Consider the following 19949-nt stretch of genomic DNA (forward strand, 5'->3'; position numbering starts at 1 on the left):
GAAGAGCGACTCATTCTTATTTTATATAAATAAGTTTTAAATAATTCTGTGCATTTTTAACAATAGAAACAAAAAGTACAATTATATAAAAACATCGCTACTAATCACCGAGAATTGGTGTAACCCTTCCCAGACCTGAGACTCCTTGATCCAAGCCTGCAGATTGTAAGGTAATGGCGCCGGGTCCCTGCCTTCCGCGGTCAGAGGGGTTGGTCTAATTATGTTCTGGACTGTGAGTAGTGTCCTATAAATTAGTTGTGTCTTGCTCTATGAGGGAGGGGAGTCGCTGTTTGGTATTTTTTGAGTAGTTTTGTGATTTGGATTTGTGATGCGGAGCCACTTGGCGGTACTATGTTGTCTTAGCACAATTCACTGTGTGGTCACAAGACACAAACCGCGCTGTCATTGAAATAACGCTTTATTCCATATTAATTAAAACCAGTGCCTAGCTGGTGGATCTGCTGAGTGTTTATAGTACAAAGCATTGTGGGTCATTAACTAAGATGTGGAAGACCATCTGTTGTGCAGAAGACTTGGGAGGGTGGGGGGCTCCTTTATGGTCCTAATTGTGGTAATTTCTCATCTTCTGCTGGGTCGGGCACCATGAATCTTATTATGGGACTATGGCTCCAGTAAACATGGAGGATGGGGGAGGTTAAGTAGTGCTTCCTATGTACTTCAATGGGGATGACTATTCCATGAGTGAAGATGTTGGAATGTCTAGTTGACTGATGATGATCAAACTACATTGGTTGGACCTGTAGCCATAAATAAGGTATTTTGCAGTATTGAGGGCGATTTGTACCATGAAAGGATAACATAATAGAATAAATACATAAATAGAATAGGATATTTGTGCACAGTGGCCCGGACTGTGCCAAGAGTCTATAAATGTGGTCCCTCTAGTTAGAGATACCCGGTTATACAGACTTTTGGCCAACTTACATGCCCTAATGTTAATTCAGGACTTTCTAGCTACATACCCTGGTAACACTAGCACCATTCCAAGGCTTGGTATGTTCCAAGGAACAGGTTTGACCCGTATCCAGCTCTAGTCTTGATTCTGTGAAGTTTTAGGATTGTGGTAGTGAAACATCAATAGCACCTCTACATCTCGCAACTGAAGAGATGAGCTACAAACTAATGGACATTGAAAAGTAAAAGCATCATAAGCGAGGTCTCCAGGAAAGTATTCTATGGTTGACCTCGTGAGGTGGGATGTTACAGTAGCAAAACTTCTGATCAAACTCTTCCCCATCAGAAATCTTTCAAAAATCCCTATTTCTGTAGACCTATCACTAGTATTTGTTCACTAGGTACCTTTTGTAGGTTCCTCAACTCAATACCTTCCATTGACCTACCAACATTATTCATCAACTCTTCTTTTGGGCATAGCAAGTTACTAGCACTCTTATAGGGCTTTGCTCAAGATTTTGGTATTGACACATTTATCCTATATATTTAATGTTCTTCTTAAATAATATCGGGTATCCAGACCCTACTTCTCAGTCCTTAATGAAGAATCAACTCCTCAAAACCAGATATGGTAGAGTTTCTTAATGAGTCCTTTGCCTCCATCAATGATTGGGTGATCCTCATAGGACCTTTTGGCATTCAGAGTTCATATTGGATGTTAAGAAATGTCCACGCAACATCAAAAGCCAAAAGGAAGATGTTTTGGGAGAAGCCACCAGTGGTGGACCAGCCATCGTCACTGGCTTATTGTAGGAGTCTTATTGTTTCTGTACAAGAGTCTCTAAGGCTCTTTTTGAGATTTCCATTGTGAGGCGTCCGTACCACTGCTCATCACCCAATATTACAAGTCTTTGGATGATTACATGCTCCATGAGCCAATAAAGCAGATGTAGGTATGACAGTTACATGGCCAATTTGGGTAAGGATACTTAAGAAAACATTTTTGTATCCAGTTTGAAGACTTTTTGCAGCATCTTCATTTTCTGCCTAATATAACAAGGCTAAAGATAAGTCCATCTCGGTCTTATGTTTTGCCTACTTTTGATTATTTCTTGTCCTCCTCAGAATTTCGAAAATCTGTGCTCTTCTTTTCATCCAGTCTTCTGCTGGTTTCTTTGGTTGGGTTGAACGTGTGGGTGGTTTGGGGACAAAGAAGGTGTACTTGAGCCTTGGGGCTCTTTGGTCACTTACAACCAAAGCTTGAATAGTCAGCGACTCTTTGAGGGGTCCACGTCCTCCGATGGTCTCCATGGATTTGGTGGCTCCACTGTACCGTAAGGTCAACCCTCCTCCAACATTGACATCTACTTCAGATGGCACCAAAATGTAATTACCATTGAGAGCATAAGATCCGTCCTGACGTTTCAATGCCAAGTAGATTCCATCGCTAGTGGAGGATGAGCCGCTGTTCTGACGGATCAGGATGTTGGTTGCACCAGCCGGAATGGTAATCACATCATTGTATCCGTACCTGAAATGAAATTATGAGGAAGATTACTTAACCCCTTCAGAACCAGAAATTCATCACTTGTTTTTTAACTTTCTTTTTTTTTTCATCCCCTTTTTCCAAGAGCCATAACTTTTAAAAATTTTTTATTGACGTGAACAAAATTTAAGCGCTGCGGAATATGTTGGCCCTATATAAATAAAGATTATTATTACAAGAGTGTTTTGTTTATGTTTAAGTTGTATTTTTTTAATGGTACCATTTAATGTACTGCATAATGTACCGAAAAACTTTAAAATGTTAAGTGGGCAGAAATGGGAAAAAAATACATTTTTGCCATTTTTAGTGGGTTTAGTTTTTTCAGTTTTCACAGTGCAGTAAAAATTACTTTGTTCTATGGGTCAGTATTACTGCGGTAATACCAAATGTATATAGGTTTTTAAAAACCTAAAATTTTTGTTAAACGAAATTGTCCGTCATCATATTCTGAGACCCATAACTTTTTTAAATTTTTTAATCTATTTCTCTGTGTGGCCGCTCGTTTTTTTGGCGGATTTAGCTGTAGTTTTAGGATCAGCTTCTATGCAAATTTTTTGGGAGCCGAGATTGAAAAAATTTAAAAATCACAATTCTGACATTCAGTTCAGACTTTTAATTAGATGGCTACACGAAATATGTGGGGGTTATCCCACAGCATATCCATATGCAAGAGAAATAAATCGCAGCATGCTCTATTTCTCTGGGTATGATACGGAGCTCTGCTATGGGCTGTGCGTGAGACGCCGCCCATATCCCTGACATTGTGTACAGGCAGTATTTTGATACACATCCCCGCTCTGAACAGAGCGACGAACTACAAAAAAAAATTAAAAATCACACTGCTCATGTCCGTGACGTCAGATTTTTGGAAATTCGCAGTGCCGTACTCGGCCCATACATGGTCTCTGCTGGCTGGCTGCCGGCAGAGCATATGGGCTGTAATGTGTAAAACACAGCAGGAGACCCGTGGCGTATTACATATTCGCCCGTGGGCATGAGCCCTTATTTAGTTCCAACTGAGGCCTTGAACTTGCAAGCATTTGATTGCTTTTATTTTATACCGCAGTACTTCAGTATTGCAGTATATAGCCAGTTCTGATGATGTCTTTCAGGGCTTAATAGGCATCTATGCGTGGCAGCCTTGAAGTCCATCGGCACCCTCTGCTCGTGCTGCGAGGGATGCAGTTGGGGTGTATGAAGGGGTCTGAGATCCTCTCCCGCTGACTGTTTAGATGCGCGGTCAGCTTTGACTGCGGCACCTATATAGTTAAGGGCCGTGACCAAAGCTAACTGATTGCAGCAGTTACTGGTGACTGTCAGAGACGGCTGCTAGCCATTGAGTAAGGAGCAGACTAAGCTCCCAAGCCCGTTGCATACCTTGGGATCTCCTGACTTTAGATATACAACAAACAGGATGCCAATAGCTTATGATTGGAGCTTCAAGGCAAGTAAGTGACCTTAGAGTGATCTATTAGGTCCTATGTATCCATGACAAAAAGCTTGGAGAACAGAACACAACTACTTACCGGGGTTTAGTAAAGGATCCATAAGTCTTAGTACAGGCCGAACCATTTCCTCCACACACCATGCACTTGTCAAACTTCTTCTTGGATCCAATGACACGGTCACATCCGGCATGAACACAACGGCCTTGAACGCACACTGAGGTGGAGTCGGGAGAACACGGCGTGCCATCTGCCACCTGTAGAAGAACACCGAAGGGTTAGGAATAAGGATTAACAACTTCAGCCTTAAGGATTTCACAACTCTGCCTTTAGCACGAACTATACCCAACTTCAGATCCAAGCCATTAGAAGTGTGTCTGTCACCACAATGCTGACAGATATCAAGTTGCAGTTTGCAGAATTGTAAACGCAGCTCTGGATGTGACTCAAGAATACTAGTGCAAAATTTGATCTCCGTTTCGGTACTCACCCTTGACTCCAGGACGTAGTAGTATCCCAATGGTCGGGACTGGCAGGTGAGTTTACATTGATCTTTCTCGGCAATTCCGTTGTAACGTGGTACCCAGTCCATGGGGGAGGGAAACCCCTTGAAGAGGTCGACTCTGTGATTGTACACGGCACACTGCTGTTCTCTATAGGTCATTGCTGCAATATAAAGAAAACATTGTTGACATTCCCATCGTTGAGTTAAACTCTGGCACCGTCTACAGCAATCGATCCTGCTTCTTTTCAAAAAGTTAGCTGGCAGGATGGGTTCTACTCACCGTTGCCATTAGCGCACTCCTGGGTATTACAAGATCGATACTGCGTCCTCTTCCCCTCGCAGTATTTACCTCCATTCCGTGGGATAGGCTTGTTGCATTCACGGTGAGAATATTGCACTCCACCACCGCACGTTCTGGAGCATACTCCATAGGGACCCCAAGAGCCCCAGCCTCCATTAACTGGTGTCTGTCGGGAGAAGAGCAGCAGATTTTTAGCGTTTGGTTTTGGGCTATTGTTGTTGAGCATCACACCACACACGGTCACCAGGAGACCAAAGTACGTACATTAAAGGCTTTCATCTCCACCCGGTTGATACAGCGCCCGTTCATGCAGGTCTTGCCCACTCCACATTGGGTACCATCCGCCCAAGGAAAATGCTTAGTTTGGCACATAAAATGACCATCTATCCGGCCCGTGCACCAGAGGGATGAGCAGGGAGTGTGCAGGTTGGGACAATGGCGAGAGTCTGGCCCAAAGGTCAACTGGCATTGACGATCAGAGTCGTAGTCGTTACCCGGGAATGGAACTGGTAGTCGGAGTGGAGCATGAGGCTTATCCAGAAGACAATGACCTGGAGGGGGCAGAAGCATGTTAGTAGTTTCCTCAGGTTTATTGGCTCTTATAAGAATATTGATGCCATAGACACACTGAATTTTGAGGATGAGACCACTGATAATGTGTTTGTATCTATGGAGTCATGGTGAAGATCACTATTGGGTCATCATACGTACCATTGCCATTATCCAAGAAGTCAGTGATGAACTTGGCACTGCAAGGTGACCACAGCTCTTCTGGGTCTACGTAGGACATGACTGGTGCCATCATGTGTCTAGTATTGCTTGCTGGGCGGTTAAGCTCAATGCATGGTTTGGAATTATCATGAAGCATGTTGAACACGTGCCCTATGGTGGAAAATAAGATGTTACTATGATGATATCAACTGAAAAACAGGATTAGGCAGCCATGTTGCCGGTATCGACCTGACCTTTATAAACTTACCAAGCTCATGTGCAGCAGTAAATGCAGACTGCAAGCCATCATCCTCCACGATGGAACAGCTACGTGATGGATCACAGACCGTTCCGACATCGGCCATCCCCAGCGTGTCACAGGTGGCCAATCCGCAGAGGTTCTGTCAATGAAACGTACAATCAGTATATATGTGATTGTGTGTTTTATTCTCTAGCCAGAGCTACAGTCATAGTCCTATTACTTCTATCTCACCGCTGACCTCTGCTACTAAGAGTGGACAGAGAATGCTGTTTTCACCAGACAGCCGGATGATGAAGATGCAGCGTATCATACATTACGGGAAATCGGCTGAACTGATATGGAGTCTGCAGCGGAAAATCCCAATAGCCACAGACACTGGCAACCACTACTGAGCACTTCCGTTGGTCGTGTCATGCAGAATGGGCTGCCTGTTACCAGGGAAAAGATGCTTGTGCTCAATACCGGTTTCCAGGTATCGACTACTGGTGCACGTTATCCGCAAGTGTCTACATCCAAGGGGCTGCGGCACTGGCCCCAGACCTTGAACTTCACTGCAACTAGCCAAAAGTGAGATGGTGGTGACCAGCAGCCGGGCCAAGACGGAATTTGGATGCAGAAATGCTGTCGATTTTCCCACTGTGGATATCCGCAGCATTTCTGCTATGTGTGAACATACCCTTAGATGTGACTGGAGTACAAGACATGCTAACCACCCACCTGTCTGGTGAAGAGTATGGCAGTGTCAAAGTGTTCAGTGTCAGAGTCGTTCGGCTTGTTCAGACCTTTCTGCCACTCGCAGAAGTTCCTCAACATCTCAGCAGCATTCGTGGTCATCTTCAGTCCCCCGTAGGTGTTTGATTTGTCCGCCCGGCCTATTACTACCAGACGCGTCACCACAACGTTAATAGGGTTCTTCAAACTTGGGTGTCGAAAGAATTTGGCTGCAGCTGCCATGACCGTTAGTAGATAGCGTTTGAGGCCTGCACCGTGGAAGGTCGCCATTGTCTCATCTGCAACCACCAGAGTCTCTACGTAGCGAGGGACAGATGCGAAACGCTGCAGAATAAGTAAAGAGAAAAATCATGTAGTAAAGTAATAGCATTTTCAAAACTATGACCCCCCCCCACCCTCCCCGACACCTCTCTAATATTCTATTTCAGCCAATATGGCTGCCACAGCGGTTATCCTAGACGGGTTCCACCTTAAAGCATACCAGAGCAAGCTGCCCAGATGTATTACTATTCTGGATGAAACTCCTTAGAAAACAGCAACCCCCAGCTGAAGAAACCTTGAGCTCTGCCTCTCTTGTGCCTTTCCAGAAAGGCAAGGGTTACGAAAAGACTCTTGGAGAAAAGTCAGATATCTTGAGCACAGATAATACAACACAGTGTCGCAAGGCAGAACATATGAGTTATGACTGTAGAAAGATCTTAATCCCAAGAACGTGGATGAGAGGGGGGGGGTCCCAGATTTAGGCCTGGCTTTTACAGTCCCTTCTATAAGGATTACATCACTGACGCGTTTCTCCTGCCTTTCCAAAATTGTATCAGTCACCGCTGACGTTCAACGGCAACAGATACCCAAATAGCAGTCCTAATACCAATCTATTGCCAGTGTTTTTTATGATGACAGCTTCCTGGAAAAAGCGTTCGAAGGCTGCCGGCTGCTTATATTCTTGTCTCTATAAGGCTTGCGCAAATCCAGTATTAATGGGATGTCCTCGTCGAGCATTACATAAACACTGCATAATGTGTGGGATGGGAGAGGAAGACAACTGATGGGTACGGGACGTACTGGAGTCCTAAACAACAAATGTTCAGCTGGACGCTGTTGCGTTTCATGTCACTCGGCTTTGGTTTAGAAGGATTTTTCTTGGAAGGAGACGTGTTCTGATACGGCCGCTACCTGGAACAATCAGACGGCTCCTTTCAAGCTTACGGCTAAGATCCATCATAGACTGAGAACAGGTAGAGTACAGTGAAAGAAACCTTGAGGGGCCGAGCTGGAGATCTTATCGATGCGGTACAGTTACCCAGACAAAAGTCTAACGGGGACTTATTTCCTCTCTGACTCCCTTTCATTTCCTAGAAGGCTCCTTATCCCATTTACGCTGTATTGTCGCTCATCACAGGATTTTATGGGTCATTGGCCCTGGATGCTGTTCACCTATTGAGCATTGTACAGTAACCCTACTCCTTCCTTCAAGTCGTACAAAGAAAACATTCATTCATTCATTGTCTGTGGTGGGGGGAATATAGGTTGACTGAGTACGCAATCATACATCGGAGCCTCTGTTTGGACCCCATGATGAGTGATGGCTGGCAACGCTCCACTCAGTTGTCTATGCTCCAGTGCCAACATACAAAAAAAACTCTACCATCACATTGTCGTGCCATGGAGCCCAAAGATGTGCCCAACTATTAATAATGTCTAACTTCTCCGCCACAGCGCTGCACAGATTATACTAAATCATATGTCCCCCCCCACCCCCATCCTTCCTTGGTCTGTTCTTCGAATTAAACAGCTTGTATAGGCGACCACCATGATACTCTGAGCTACTTGTACTGAAATAGTCATGACGTGTTCAATCAGCTCTAAAAGTCACTGCCACTTCATGCCGTTAAAGGGGTTGTCCCGCGAAAGCAAGTGGGGTTATACACTTCTGTATGGCCATATTAATGCACTTTGTAATGTACATTGTGCATTAATTATGAGCCATACAGAAGTTATTCACTTACCTGTTCCGTTGCTGGCATCTAATTTTCAGCGTCTAATCGCCGGATTAGACGTGCTTGCGCAGTCCGGTCTTCTTCTTTTCTGAATGGGTCCGCTCGTGCCGGAGAGCGGCTCCTCGTAGCTCCGCCCCGTCACGTGCCGATTCCAGCCAATCAGGAGGCTGGAATCGGCAATGGACCGCACAGAAGCCCTGCGGTCCACCGAGGGTGAAGATCCCGGCGGCCATCTTCACCAGGTAAGTAAGAAGTCACCGGAGCGTGGGGATTCAGGTAAGCACTATCCGGTTTTCTTTTTTAACCCCTGCATCGGGTTTGTCTCGCGCCGAACGGGGGGGCTATTGAAAAAAAAAAAAAAACCGTTTCGGCGCGGGACAACCCCTTTAAGGTATCTTTTATCCACTATACAGAAGATTAACTCTTTATATTACACAGACTTGTTTTAGCTGCTGTATAGGAGACTGCTGCCTCCTGCCATACAGACTGACATTCTCTTCATACACAGATTTGTTTCCTTGCTACATAGAAGACTGTCATACTGGCTTGTATTCTCTTCTGTTGAAGAAATTTTCTCATCTTCATAAATCTATAGGAGACTGCCTCTTGATGCCGCACAGGCTTCTTTTATCAACTACTGTGTTTCCCCGAAAATAAGACAGTGTCTTATATTAATTTTTGTTCAAAAAGGTTTAACTTTTTTACATGTATAGCTGCCTGGACACTATTTAAATTGACTTTTTTTAATTAACTGTTAGCAGGGCTTAAGTTTGGAGTAGGGCTTATATTTCAAGCATCCTCCAAAAGCCTGAAAAATCATTTTGCATCCTCAAAAATTCTGGAAAATCATGCTATGTCTTATTTTCAGGGTATGTCTTATTTTCAGGGAAACAGGGTATGCATTAATTTCTTCTTTGTATTATACAGACTTGTTTGTCTGCTCTGCAGGAAACTGTTGCTTCATGCCGCACAGACTGGCTTTATCTTTTGTACAAGAGACTTCCACTTTATATTGCACAGATTTGTTACTTTGTTACATAGCAGACTGCCTTACTGGCCTCTTTTATCTGATGTAGAAGAGATTTTCTCTTTATATTACACTTGTTTTCCAACTCTATAAGAGACTGCCTCTTGATGCTACACAGGCTTCCTTTAGCAACTGTACAAAAGGCTTCCTCTTCATATTATGCAGACTTGTTTCCCTGCTATAAAGAAAATTGCTACTCCATGCCTTACTGGCTTGTATTATCTGCTGTAGAAGAGACTTTCTTTTCATGTTACACAGACTTGTCTTCTCTGCTTTATAGCAAACTGCTAATTCATGCTACACAAACTTGATTCATTTACTGTATAAGCAACTGACACAGTCTTCTAGGACCTCCTGTAGAGAAGCCTGCCTTTCCATGCTACCCTGACTATTTGTGGGCTCCTACTATTCCAGCAACCTGAAGTATGGCACAAGAAAACGTACAGATTTATATAAAAGGAAGCCTACAATCAAGTTAAGGTGGAGAAAGTACAAAAAAATGGCAAAGGAGCATAAGCTATGGGTGAACTGAGACGGAGGGCTGGGATGTCATTGCGTAGGAAACAGAGATGAACCCTAAAAACCACCACTTTTTCAACCCAATCTGGATGACTGGTAAACCACAACCAATAAGGCTAACTTGAAGAACCAGCTTTGACTTATAGGAGGGAGGAAAGAGTTTACAGAACAGAGAAGAAGATGGGTAACTTGGCTCCAGTGCCAACTCATTTTTGTATTTTTTTAAATTGATCCACCAAAGCAGAGAGTTCTCCTTCACGCTGTTAGTTGCTGGTCTATTCCCAATAAAGTACAACACTGTTAATGTATCCGATCTCATGGCGGTGGAACTGCCAGCTAGCAAGTTACAGGCAGGGCCAGACTGTGCTGTTCTGCTGGGCATGAGAGAGCGGGGAAGGCGATTGTTTCCGATTCAGGGATCGTTTCCAAATATCACATTTCTGGAAAACCAGCGGTAAGGAGAATGAGGCTTTATAATTACAGTAGGACCAGAAAGTCTTCAGACCCTTTCACTTTTTACATTTTGTTATGTTGTAGCCTTGTGTAAATAATAAAAAAAATCTAGTTTTCCCCATCATTTTGCACTCAGTACCCCATAATGACAAGGTGAAAACAAAATGTTAGCAATATTTATTTATTTATTTTAATGAAAAACTGCCATTTTGCATTGACATAAGTATTCACACCCTCCAGTACAACACTTGACATTTAGCTCTGGGGGCTCCTGTTTCTCTTCATCATCTCTGAGATGTTTCTACACATAGGACACCCCATCCTGGTCTGTATAAGGTCTGACCACTCCACAATGCATATCAGAGCCATAACCAAGCCATGAGGAGGAAAGAACCACCTGTAAAGCTCAGAGACAGGATTGTGTGGAGGCGCAGATCTGGAGAATCTACAAAAACATTTCTGCTGCCCTGAAAGTTCCCACGAGCCCAGTGGCCTTTATAATACTTACATGGAAGAACAACCAGGACTCTTCCTAGAGCTGCCCCCCCCCCCCTCTCCTTTCCCAAACTAAGGGGAGGAAGGATCTTCGTAAGACATGTGACCAGGCCCCAATGGTCACTCTGGCTGAGCTCCAAAGATCCTGTGTGCAGATGGGAGAGACTTCCAGAAGGTCAACAATCACTACAGCCTTCACCAATCTGGGCTTTATGCCGGAGGGGCCAGAAAGAAGCCTCCTCAGCAAGACACATGGAAGCTGCCTGGAGATTACCGAAAAGACCCCAAAGGACTCTCAGACTGTGAGAAACAAGATTCTCTGTTCTGATGACTAAGAACTAAGTGTTCTGTCTGGAGAAAACCAGATGCCACTCATCACCTGCCCAATACCATCCCTACAGTGAAGCCTGGTGGGGGAGCATCATGCTGGGGAGCAGTGAAACCGGTCAGGGTTGAGGTAAAGCTAAATGGGAGAGAATACAGCGATAATGAAGACCATGACCCTAAGACCAGGAGGGGCTTAGGGACAACTCTGTGAATGTCCTTGAGTGGCCCGGCCAGAGTCCTGACTTGAACCCAATGCAACATCTCTGGAGAGCCTTGAAAATGGTTGTCCACAGACGACCCCCACCCAACCTGACAGAAAACCCCCAAATCCAGGAATACAAACCTTGTGGCATCATCCCCAAGAAGACTAGAGGCTGGAATCGCTGCCAAAGGGGCTTCAATTAAGCACAAGTCTCTTTATAAGGTGCACCAGAATGTTGAGGGCTATAGGTTCTTTCAGCTGGGATAGTTCTACACATTTATATGTGCATATTAATATCCAGGTCAGTGTTCTCCAACTGATGCCAAACTACACCTACCAGTAAGCCCTGGCATATTGCTAGGAGTTGCTGTTTTGCAACAGCTAGTGAGCCATATGGCACCTCACCTGCTGGGAAACTATACCTCCTATCAAGGACCGGCATAGCTTTAGATAATATAAGAGCAAGGAAAATACCTCTTGGAACGACTTAATCTCTAATAAGGTTTTTCCGCTTTTACTCGTATATCTGGGTTAAGATGGAAAAAACGTCTTGGTAGCGTCTTGCTGGAAAACGGATGATTGTAGGAAAAATAGGTTTGTGGTAAAGGCATTAACCAACGTAACCTTACATTCCTTGGCTTGTGCCCAGACAACCAGAGTATCTTCAAAGCTCCTGGCAACGCGGACATGTCAGTTTTCCATCTCCTATCGGCCCCCACAAAAGGCCCAGACAGAAGTCAGTGGGAGACTTCAATGACTCAGGTTAAGAGCCCTCTTTATTGATCAGTTCCTTCCTTCCTTGCTTGAGTGGGATGTCTACTGATGTCCTTCCGTCTGGATCAATCACTCCAGGAGGCTGCCATATTTCATAATCCAAAAGGCAATACATCCAAACTTAGAAATTCTAGAGATAAACCATCTGGACACTCCACCCTCAGGTATAGCAATTCAGAACTTACAAGGCTTTAAGCTGACCCAAAAACTAACAGATCTAACTCTACCTCCAAGGAGTATAGATTTCATGTTTTTCTGAGGGTGCTCCCTTCTGTACTTACTGTCACCCCTCCTAAATAGTGTACTGAGTAATAGAACTGCTATAATGCTGCCTCCTATGTACAAGAATATAACTACCATAATACTGCCCCCTAGGTACCAAAATACAACTACTATAATACTGCCCCCTAGGTACAAGAATACAACTACTAGAAAACTGCCCCCAGGGTACCAGAATATAACTACTAAAATACTGCCCCCTATGTACAAGAATATAACTACTATAATACTGCTCCCTGTATACAAGAATATAACTACTATAATACTGCCTCCTATGTACAAGAATATAACTACTATAATACTGCCCCCTATGTACAAGAATATAACTACTATAATACTGCTCTCTATGTACAAGAATATAACTACTATAATACTGCCCCCTATGTACAAGAATATAACTACTATAATACTGCCCCCTATGTACAAGAATATAACTACTATAATACTGCCCCCTATGTACAAGAATATACCTACTATAATACTGCCCCCTATGTGCAAGAATATAACTACTATAATACTGCCCTCTATGTACAAGAATATAAGTACTATAATACTGCCCCCTATGTACAAGAATATAACTACTATAATACTACCCCCCATGTACAAGTATATAAGTACGATAACACTGCCCCCTATGTACAAGAATATAACTACTATAATGCTATCCCCTACTGGCAGTACTATTGTGGGAGTATTATTCTAGTGGTTGTAGATGTATAATGCTCCCATTACATAGACTGTAGATTATATAGACTTGCCATCACTTGGGGCAGATTTTCATTTAGTCTTACTTTCTTATAACGCGCTGTCATGTGCTTAAATGCAAACAGTCATCTGGAGGTCTGAGGAGCGCTCACTGACAGATCATCTTCCAGATTTTGTACTTCTACGATCAGATTCATGTCATTGGACATCTCAGGCCAAACCTCTTATCTCATGACACGTTCTCATTGTGTCAACACACACCTGTACAAGCTTGAGATGTTTGTCATGGCAATGGACCCCACCAAGCTGGCTAAAAGGAGTGGAGGCAATGATCCAAACACTAAACAGAGCATGACTGGATATGGCAAATGCCCAACAACCCCACGTGAAGGCTCTGAGTCGCAGCTGGGCCAATTTTGATGGGCTCTTGAATGAGGCTCAAAGGAAATGTTTCTTGGAACTTTGAGGAATGTAGAACAGGTCAGAACAAGGAGTAGAGAGAGTCTTTAGGATCATCAGCATCAGATACATATCACAAAGATGATTCTACCTCTGCTATCTGGTATCTCCTTGCTCCCATTTAGTTACAGTAGAATACAGTGGGTGCCTTTTTAACTTCACACCATCGGATGGTAAAATTTACATAATGACCCTGGAATAACATCCAGATCCCAACTATAGCAGATGTGATCACTTTTGAGCATGTGCCACATTCCTGCAAAGAATGAGATCTTAAGATAAATTAAAGCAAAAATATCCGGCGTTAGAGGAGATGTCTGACACTGAGGCCTCTGGAAGTTACCCATGATAAATGCAACTATTTGAATCTCCTGTGGCAAATTAATAGTTTCTTTTTAGACAGGGTATTGTTTCTTCATAAGGAGAGCACCTAGAAGGTATGAGGAGGCTTATAAGACCATGCATGCTCCTTTGGGAAATTAGTGCAAATGGGAAGACGGAACAATGCCTTTACAGTGCCACCTACTGGAAGGCAGCTTTTCTGCAAGTCAGTGTCAGGCCTTTTAACCAGCCTTGTAACAATGACTGGGAATATGAGCAAAAGCCACATTCATCCTAGATGCTCTCCCTATGGTGAAATGATAATTTTCCTGACCCAAATCTATAGACCTCTTGCTAGCCAAACGGCTGACTATTTATCTTTCCTCCTGGAGAAGACTCTAGCTTTGGGTTATATTCCCAGTGAGTGTTACAAGGCTTGTTAAAAAGGTCTGACACCGACTTGCAGTAAAAGCTGCCTTCTAATAGATGTCACTGTAGAAGCATTGTTCTATCTTCCCCTTTGAATAGGTTTCTTCTCTACACACCTATTAATGAAAGCCTAGGAGATGCCATCAGCCATATCTGTTTAAGTTTTTCCGACCTACTTTTCAGCTTTTGCCATGTTTCCATAGATGAGTAATATGAGAAATAGGATATCTACTGGAGTACTGTGACCAGCCCACATCATGCTCCTTACACCTCCTACTGATACTAAGTCGTTGGCGTAAAACCATGTATTTGACCCAATATGTGCAACCTCTGCCAAAAATATTCTGCTGCCCATAAATGGTTATACTTTGGCAATAATTTGACACTAAGTACATCCTGCCTCTTTGTATTTCATGACTAACACCCATCAAGGAGTCCACCGATAGCAAACTGCGGATACTGATGGATCAACACTAATCATTCTACTTCAGCTGCATGACTAACATGTGAGGACTACTGTGATGAGCGAGGCTGTGGTTGGCACAGCATCTCTGGCATCATAGGTTCCAGTCCAACCAAGATTTGGCAGACTCTCCCGTTTTCCCTCCTACACTTAAAATATGTGCTGACAGATTAACTGGCACCATCTTCACGTGTGTGGGGGTCTGTAGTCCTATCTGAGTGCAAGATGACTGTTCTACAAGATAGGGTGAGCAGCCAAGGTCATTCCTCCTTGAGACCACAGAGTAATAAAGAACCAAAACTCGTCATGATCAACCGACTGTACTAGGAATTGGTGATTAGTAGATAGGTGCCAACTATAACATGATGACTTGAACCACCAAACTCATTTAGTATCTATCATTAGCAACCTTTGTGGGGTTAGTGATAACCAATGTCATGTGGATCTTACCTTAGATCTCTTTGATAAGGATGCTTTGTGTTTCCCATAGTGATCATTGCCATCAAGGTCTCCTGGCAATTTCGTGGATACTTGAGGACCAACGTTGCACATAGGTCCGTTACCTTTCTCTGGTACTTTCCTTCGTATGATGTGAGCTCCAACACCCTCAGCACTGTTTTGTCCTCCACCTTCCAATGGCTGAATGTGGTATTCTGCCCCTTTGAACTGGAGAACGCCCAAGAGAGAGGCTCCATTGTAGTTCAGAGCAGCGATAGATTCCGGATCGTAGTTTACAGCACCAGTAAAGTAACTGCCAGATTCAGAGAGACCATTGGCATCTGACTGTCCATTTTTGCCAACATACTGTACTGTCAAGTCCTCTGAAATAAAGCTAGGATCTCTCTCCAAATCTAGAACCAATTTTTCACCGAAAGCCCGGAATCGGAAAATGAGGCGACTTTCCGAGGATACCTCAAAACCATTCCCAGGCCAGCCAGGCTGCTCCTGGAGGAAGCTGGAATTTAGTCTTTCCGGAAACACAATTTCCTCCTTGTAACCAGCTTGAGGTCTCTCTCCAAGAGCAAAAACCACGTGTACCCAAGCAGCAGTAACACTGAGGCAGAGCTTGAACATCGAGCAGGACATCTTCACCATCACCCTGAGGACCTACAAACTCCCCCCTTGAACTACCAAGAAAAATCGGCTAGGCTAAAAACCCAAAAACTTACAGAAAGATTGTAGCACCAAAACTGATGAACCTGAACTAAGAGTCCCGAGGTGAAGAAGACAACGCTGTATTCCTACTAGGAGGAGAACTTTGAAGATTTCCCCTAAGAATTCAAAAACTTTTTTTCTTTGGGAGAAAATCCATCTTTCCAGTCTTGGATTCAATTTTTGGGCGTTTTTTTTTTTTTTAATTTTCCTTTTCTTAGAAATTTAAAGTTTTCTGGTTTTCTTCCACCAGCAATTTCTCACAAAAAAACTGAATAGAAAAAAAGAAATCAAAAACTTGAGCTGGAATCCAGGAATGGAATAAACTTGATAAGATCTGGACCCAGGAATGAATTTTCTTTGCCCAAAAATATATAAAAAAAACTAAGCTGGAGAATCTTGTGAGGTGTCTTGGATTTGCTCCTTGCAGTTCTCTTATGCACTCTCCTTCCCTTTCCCCCCTTGTTCTGTGAACTGACTGATCATTTAGCAGCGGGCTGTATTTAACAGCTGTCTCAGCTGAGCCGAGATTGGCTGGAACTTTTTCCCTCTCTCTAAACAAAAATTGATGCAACTCAGGCACAGGGGAATACTGGAGATTTCTTTTCATAAATGACGATTAATATCCTGCCCCCCTTTACCCACAACTTCCCCCCACTCAAAGAAAAAAAAACGGACCCCAGAAAGGAAGTCGTTAAGCTCTGAAAGGGTTAAGTGAGCAACGATCCAGCCTTCCAAGTTCAGAAGGCTGCAGAGAACAAAGATTGAGGCTTGGTTCCAACTTCTGACACAGCTGTTTTAATGTATGTCTGTATTACTCGCCCCTCGTTCCCAGCTTAGTATTACTGAATTCAATCCGCCCGTCCTCTGCTGCTGGAGCGTTATTTTATTTTTTGATTATTTTTTTTTTCTTTTGGTATTCATTTTTTCTTGTAACTCTTCCATAACTTGGCTCCTCAGAATAGAAGGGGGATCTGTCCTGAACTAACAAGAAGATTGGAAATCGGGCAGGGGGGGCCCCAAGCCTTTATGCTACTGAAGTGTGAAATCCCCCCGATAAGAAAACACCCAAAACACTCATTTTACAGGCATTGAAAGTGCCAATACACGAGATACCCCACATATTAGTGGCATTCAGACTTGTCTGAAATGATAGATTAATAGAGGCCCCAGTAAGTGGCTCAATTAGTGGCCCTAATAATAAAAATAATGAACCACAAATTGGAACCAGTAATAAGTGAGCTCTATACTGTCCTCAGCAGTAATAGTGTCCCCGTTAGTGATCCCAGTAGTAATAGTGGGCCCAGCAGTGACCCCAGTAGTAATAGTGGCCCCAGCAGTGACCCCAGTAGTAATAGTAGCCCGTTTAGTGGTCTCAGTAGTGACCCTATTAGGAGCCCCAGTGATAAGTGACTCCATTAGTGGCCTCAGTATTAAGCATACCCTATAGTGACCCCAATAGTGGCCCTAGTATTAATAGTGGCACCCATAGTAGACCTACAGCCAGACAGCACCCTGCAAACATTGCGCTCACTCTGTCCACAACTCCAGTTGGGCAGTGACTGCGCTATAATGAGTGTGAACCCTAACCTCTTGTCAAGGGGGGAAGGAGAAGTCAGGGGTCGCACTCTGAATACAGCATGGTAGCTGACCAGAGCTGTGGACAGAGTGAGTGTAATGCTTGTGGGGATGCTGCGTCCCCAGCTTGCAGCTTGCAATAATTTTCTTGGCCATTAATATGGCCAGTAAAAAGTAAATACCAGCCAGGTGGCAAACCTAGTGTTGCCCCTCTGAGGTCCTGTAGACTTCTACCTGAGGTAGCAGGCTCAGGTTGCCTCATGATAGAGAAGTCCCTTGCAATGGTCATGGTGGCAAGAATGGTGTTGAGGTCACGTGCTATGGTCATAATGTGACATAGAGTTTACTATGTTTCTGTAAGGAAGTTCTGGGACATAGAAGCACAAGATCCACCAATGACTGCCACTAAAAAACGGTGCTAGTTTGTGCTTCCTTTCGACCAACTCATCAGTTGCGGAACTTTAACAATATTTTCTATCCTCATTTTCTGAAATTTACCAACTCTTTTAATTCATGACCACCAGTATAATTGCTCCACCTTGAGTTGTGTCCCATGGACGTCACAATCTTCCACTCATAAATGATTACTTTGGGCCACGTTGCCGTAATGTTATGTCTGCTACAAGATCACTATTATTTATATAACCAGTCTAGTCTACTTTACTCTTTGTCTCCTTTTATGGCCTTAATGACTTTTACATTGTAAATCACTAGTTTGGTCTGTTTTGACCCAGGCATGGGCCTCTTACTCAACCTCCATCGTCTACCCTGTGTATCCCTAGAAACCATCACCCAATATAAGTTTACTATATGACCCTTCTTTTCTTGGATGTTCTTATGTATCGTCAAGACTCAAGATGAACACTCTTCTTCCTTATGACACACTCATAATCTTCATGTCCTCCAAATGTTGGTCTACTCCATACCTCTACAGGGAACCTTCTCTAGTTCTTGACTCTAGATTACACTACTCATAACAAGGTCAACGCCATGCCCACCAAATATCAATTACTGACCAGTAAATGTTACTCTAAGACTCTGAATTTTAATATTTTAGTGTTATCGGACCACAGCAGTACCGATCTGAGGACCTTGTTGCCAGGTGCAAAATTGGTAGATATAGAACCCCTTGATGAGAAGATTTGCTAGCAATTATATATCAATAGCATGAAATTACTCCATGTTATGTCAAGACACTTCTCCAGTGAGAATCTCAATGAAATTCTACTTTATTATCAACAGTACCAACTCTTATACAGAAAGAAGAGGGCGTATTCACAAGTTACTTGGTACAAAGATTAGTGTTACATAGGTGACAAAGCTTATTGATCATAAGGCTTATTGACATCTACCAAATAGTCTCAAAGCTCTTAAGGCCTGTCTCGGACATGGAAATTACTGCAGTCAGGATATTGTTGTTGCATTAGACAGTATTTCTGCTATAGTTGTGTGTCTTCTCTGTTAACATAGCTTAGCCTTATTTAATTTGTCTGTTGACTTCTTATCTTAAAATCCTAGTTACTGGCACTACAAAGCATAGGTTTTAGTCTCCTATTTAAGGGCCAATAGTCCAATACAAGGTAAGAAACATACACTTATTGCATTCTGAAACTTAACACTTTATATTCCATGACACTAGTTAGCTTATGCCTTGCTGTCCAGCATCATTAATAAATGTTGATTGACCATCACAAACAGTTGACCACAGGAGTTGTCGCTCCATTTTCTACCCATTCTGACTGATGAATGATACCCTATCAGAGCTAAACTGATTGGTTCATATACATCATTAAATGACCCTTGAAGTGCCAACCATAAGATGTAAGCTCTGCCCCTTGACTCTTTGTAAACCTTTGCAGAGAAGAGAAGCATGTATGACCCGCCGCCGCACTTCTACCCCCTGTTAAGCGTTATTTGGGGCATGTTCATGTAAACTCTATGACCCTACTGTTGACCTCCTGACACCCTTCCCCAGTCTGGTCACCTCCTCTCACGTCTCCTTCTGACGCATCAGGAAAATGTGGTTTATGGATTTTGTAGATAAAGCAAATCAAAATCTCCATCTATGAAAACTTTTCTCTGCAAGACTAATGAAATAAGACGGATCGGATAATATTTACACGCCCGGGGGTTAATTTATTTATCATATGAATGTAAACCGCTAAGTTTATATAGCCTGAGATTCTGCTGTCTAACAGGAACTATTGTCTGGGTGCCAGACTGAAGACCATGGCAGGCCTCGGGCTTATTACCGGTCAGGGCGTCACAGCAGGCACCATATCTGTCCAGGACTGTTCTTGTCACTATAGATACTATGAAAAGAGTATAGTACAGAGTAGACCTGGGCAGCCG

General features: G+C 43.3%; 1 protein-coding gene across 1 annotated transcript; it reads right to left on the reverse strand.

Moving 5' to 3' along the window:
• Positions 1-16483, reverse strand: ADAMTS4 (ADAM metallopeptidase with thrombospondin type 1 motif 4). The gene is made up of 9 exons (XM_066608766.1): positions 15318-16483; positions 6403-6741; positions 5692-5824; positions 5424-5594; positions 4977-5263; positions 4692-4878; positions 4397-4572; positions 3988-4163; positions 1-2446 (listed from the first exon to the last, which is right to left on the reverse strand). Exons 1-9 carry the CDS (start codon positions 15960-15962, stop codon positions 2011-2013), a joined length of 2550 nt encoding a protein of 849 aa, XP_066464863.1. The 5' UTR covers positions 15963-16483; the 3' UTR covers positions 1-2010.
• Between the last annotated feature and the right edge of the window lie 3466 nt (positions 16484-19949).

Source organism: Eleutherodactylus coqui, chromosome 6 (genome assembly GCF_035609145.1).
Source record: "Eleutherodactylus coqui strain aEleCoq1 chromosome 6, aEleCoq1.hap1, whole genome shotgun sequence".
Taxonomy (NCBI): domain Eukaryota; kingdom Metazoa; phylum Chordata; class Amphibia; order Anura; family Eleutherodactylidae; genus Eleutherodactylus; species Eleutherodactylus coqui.

Coding starts and splice junctions, on each gene's coding strand:
- ADAMTS4 (XM_066608766.1), bottom strand. CDS start 15,962: ATGGTGAAGATGTCCTGCTCGATGTTCAAGCTCTGCCTCAGTGTTACT. Junction 5,595..5,691: donor TACTGCTGCACATGAGCTTG/GTAAGTTTATAA, acceptor TTTCCACCATAG/GGCACGTGTTCAACATGCTT. Junction 4,573..4,691: donor GGAGTGCGCTAATGGCAACG/GTGAGTAGAACC, acceptor TTTATATTGCAG/CAATGACCTATAGAGAACAG.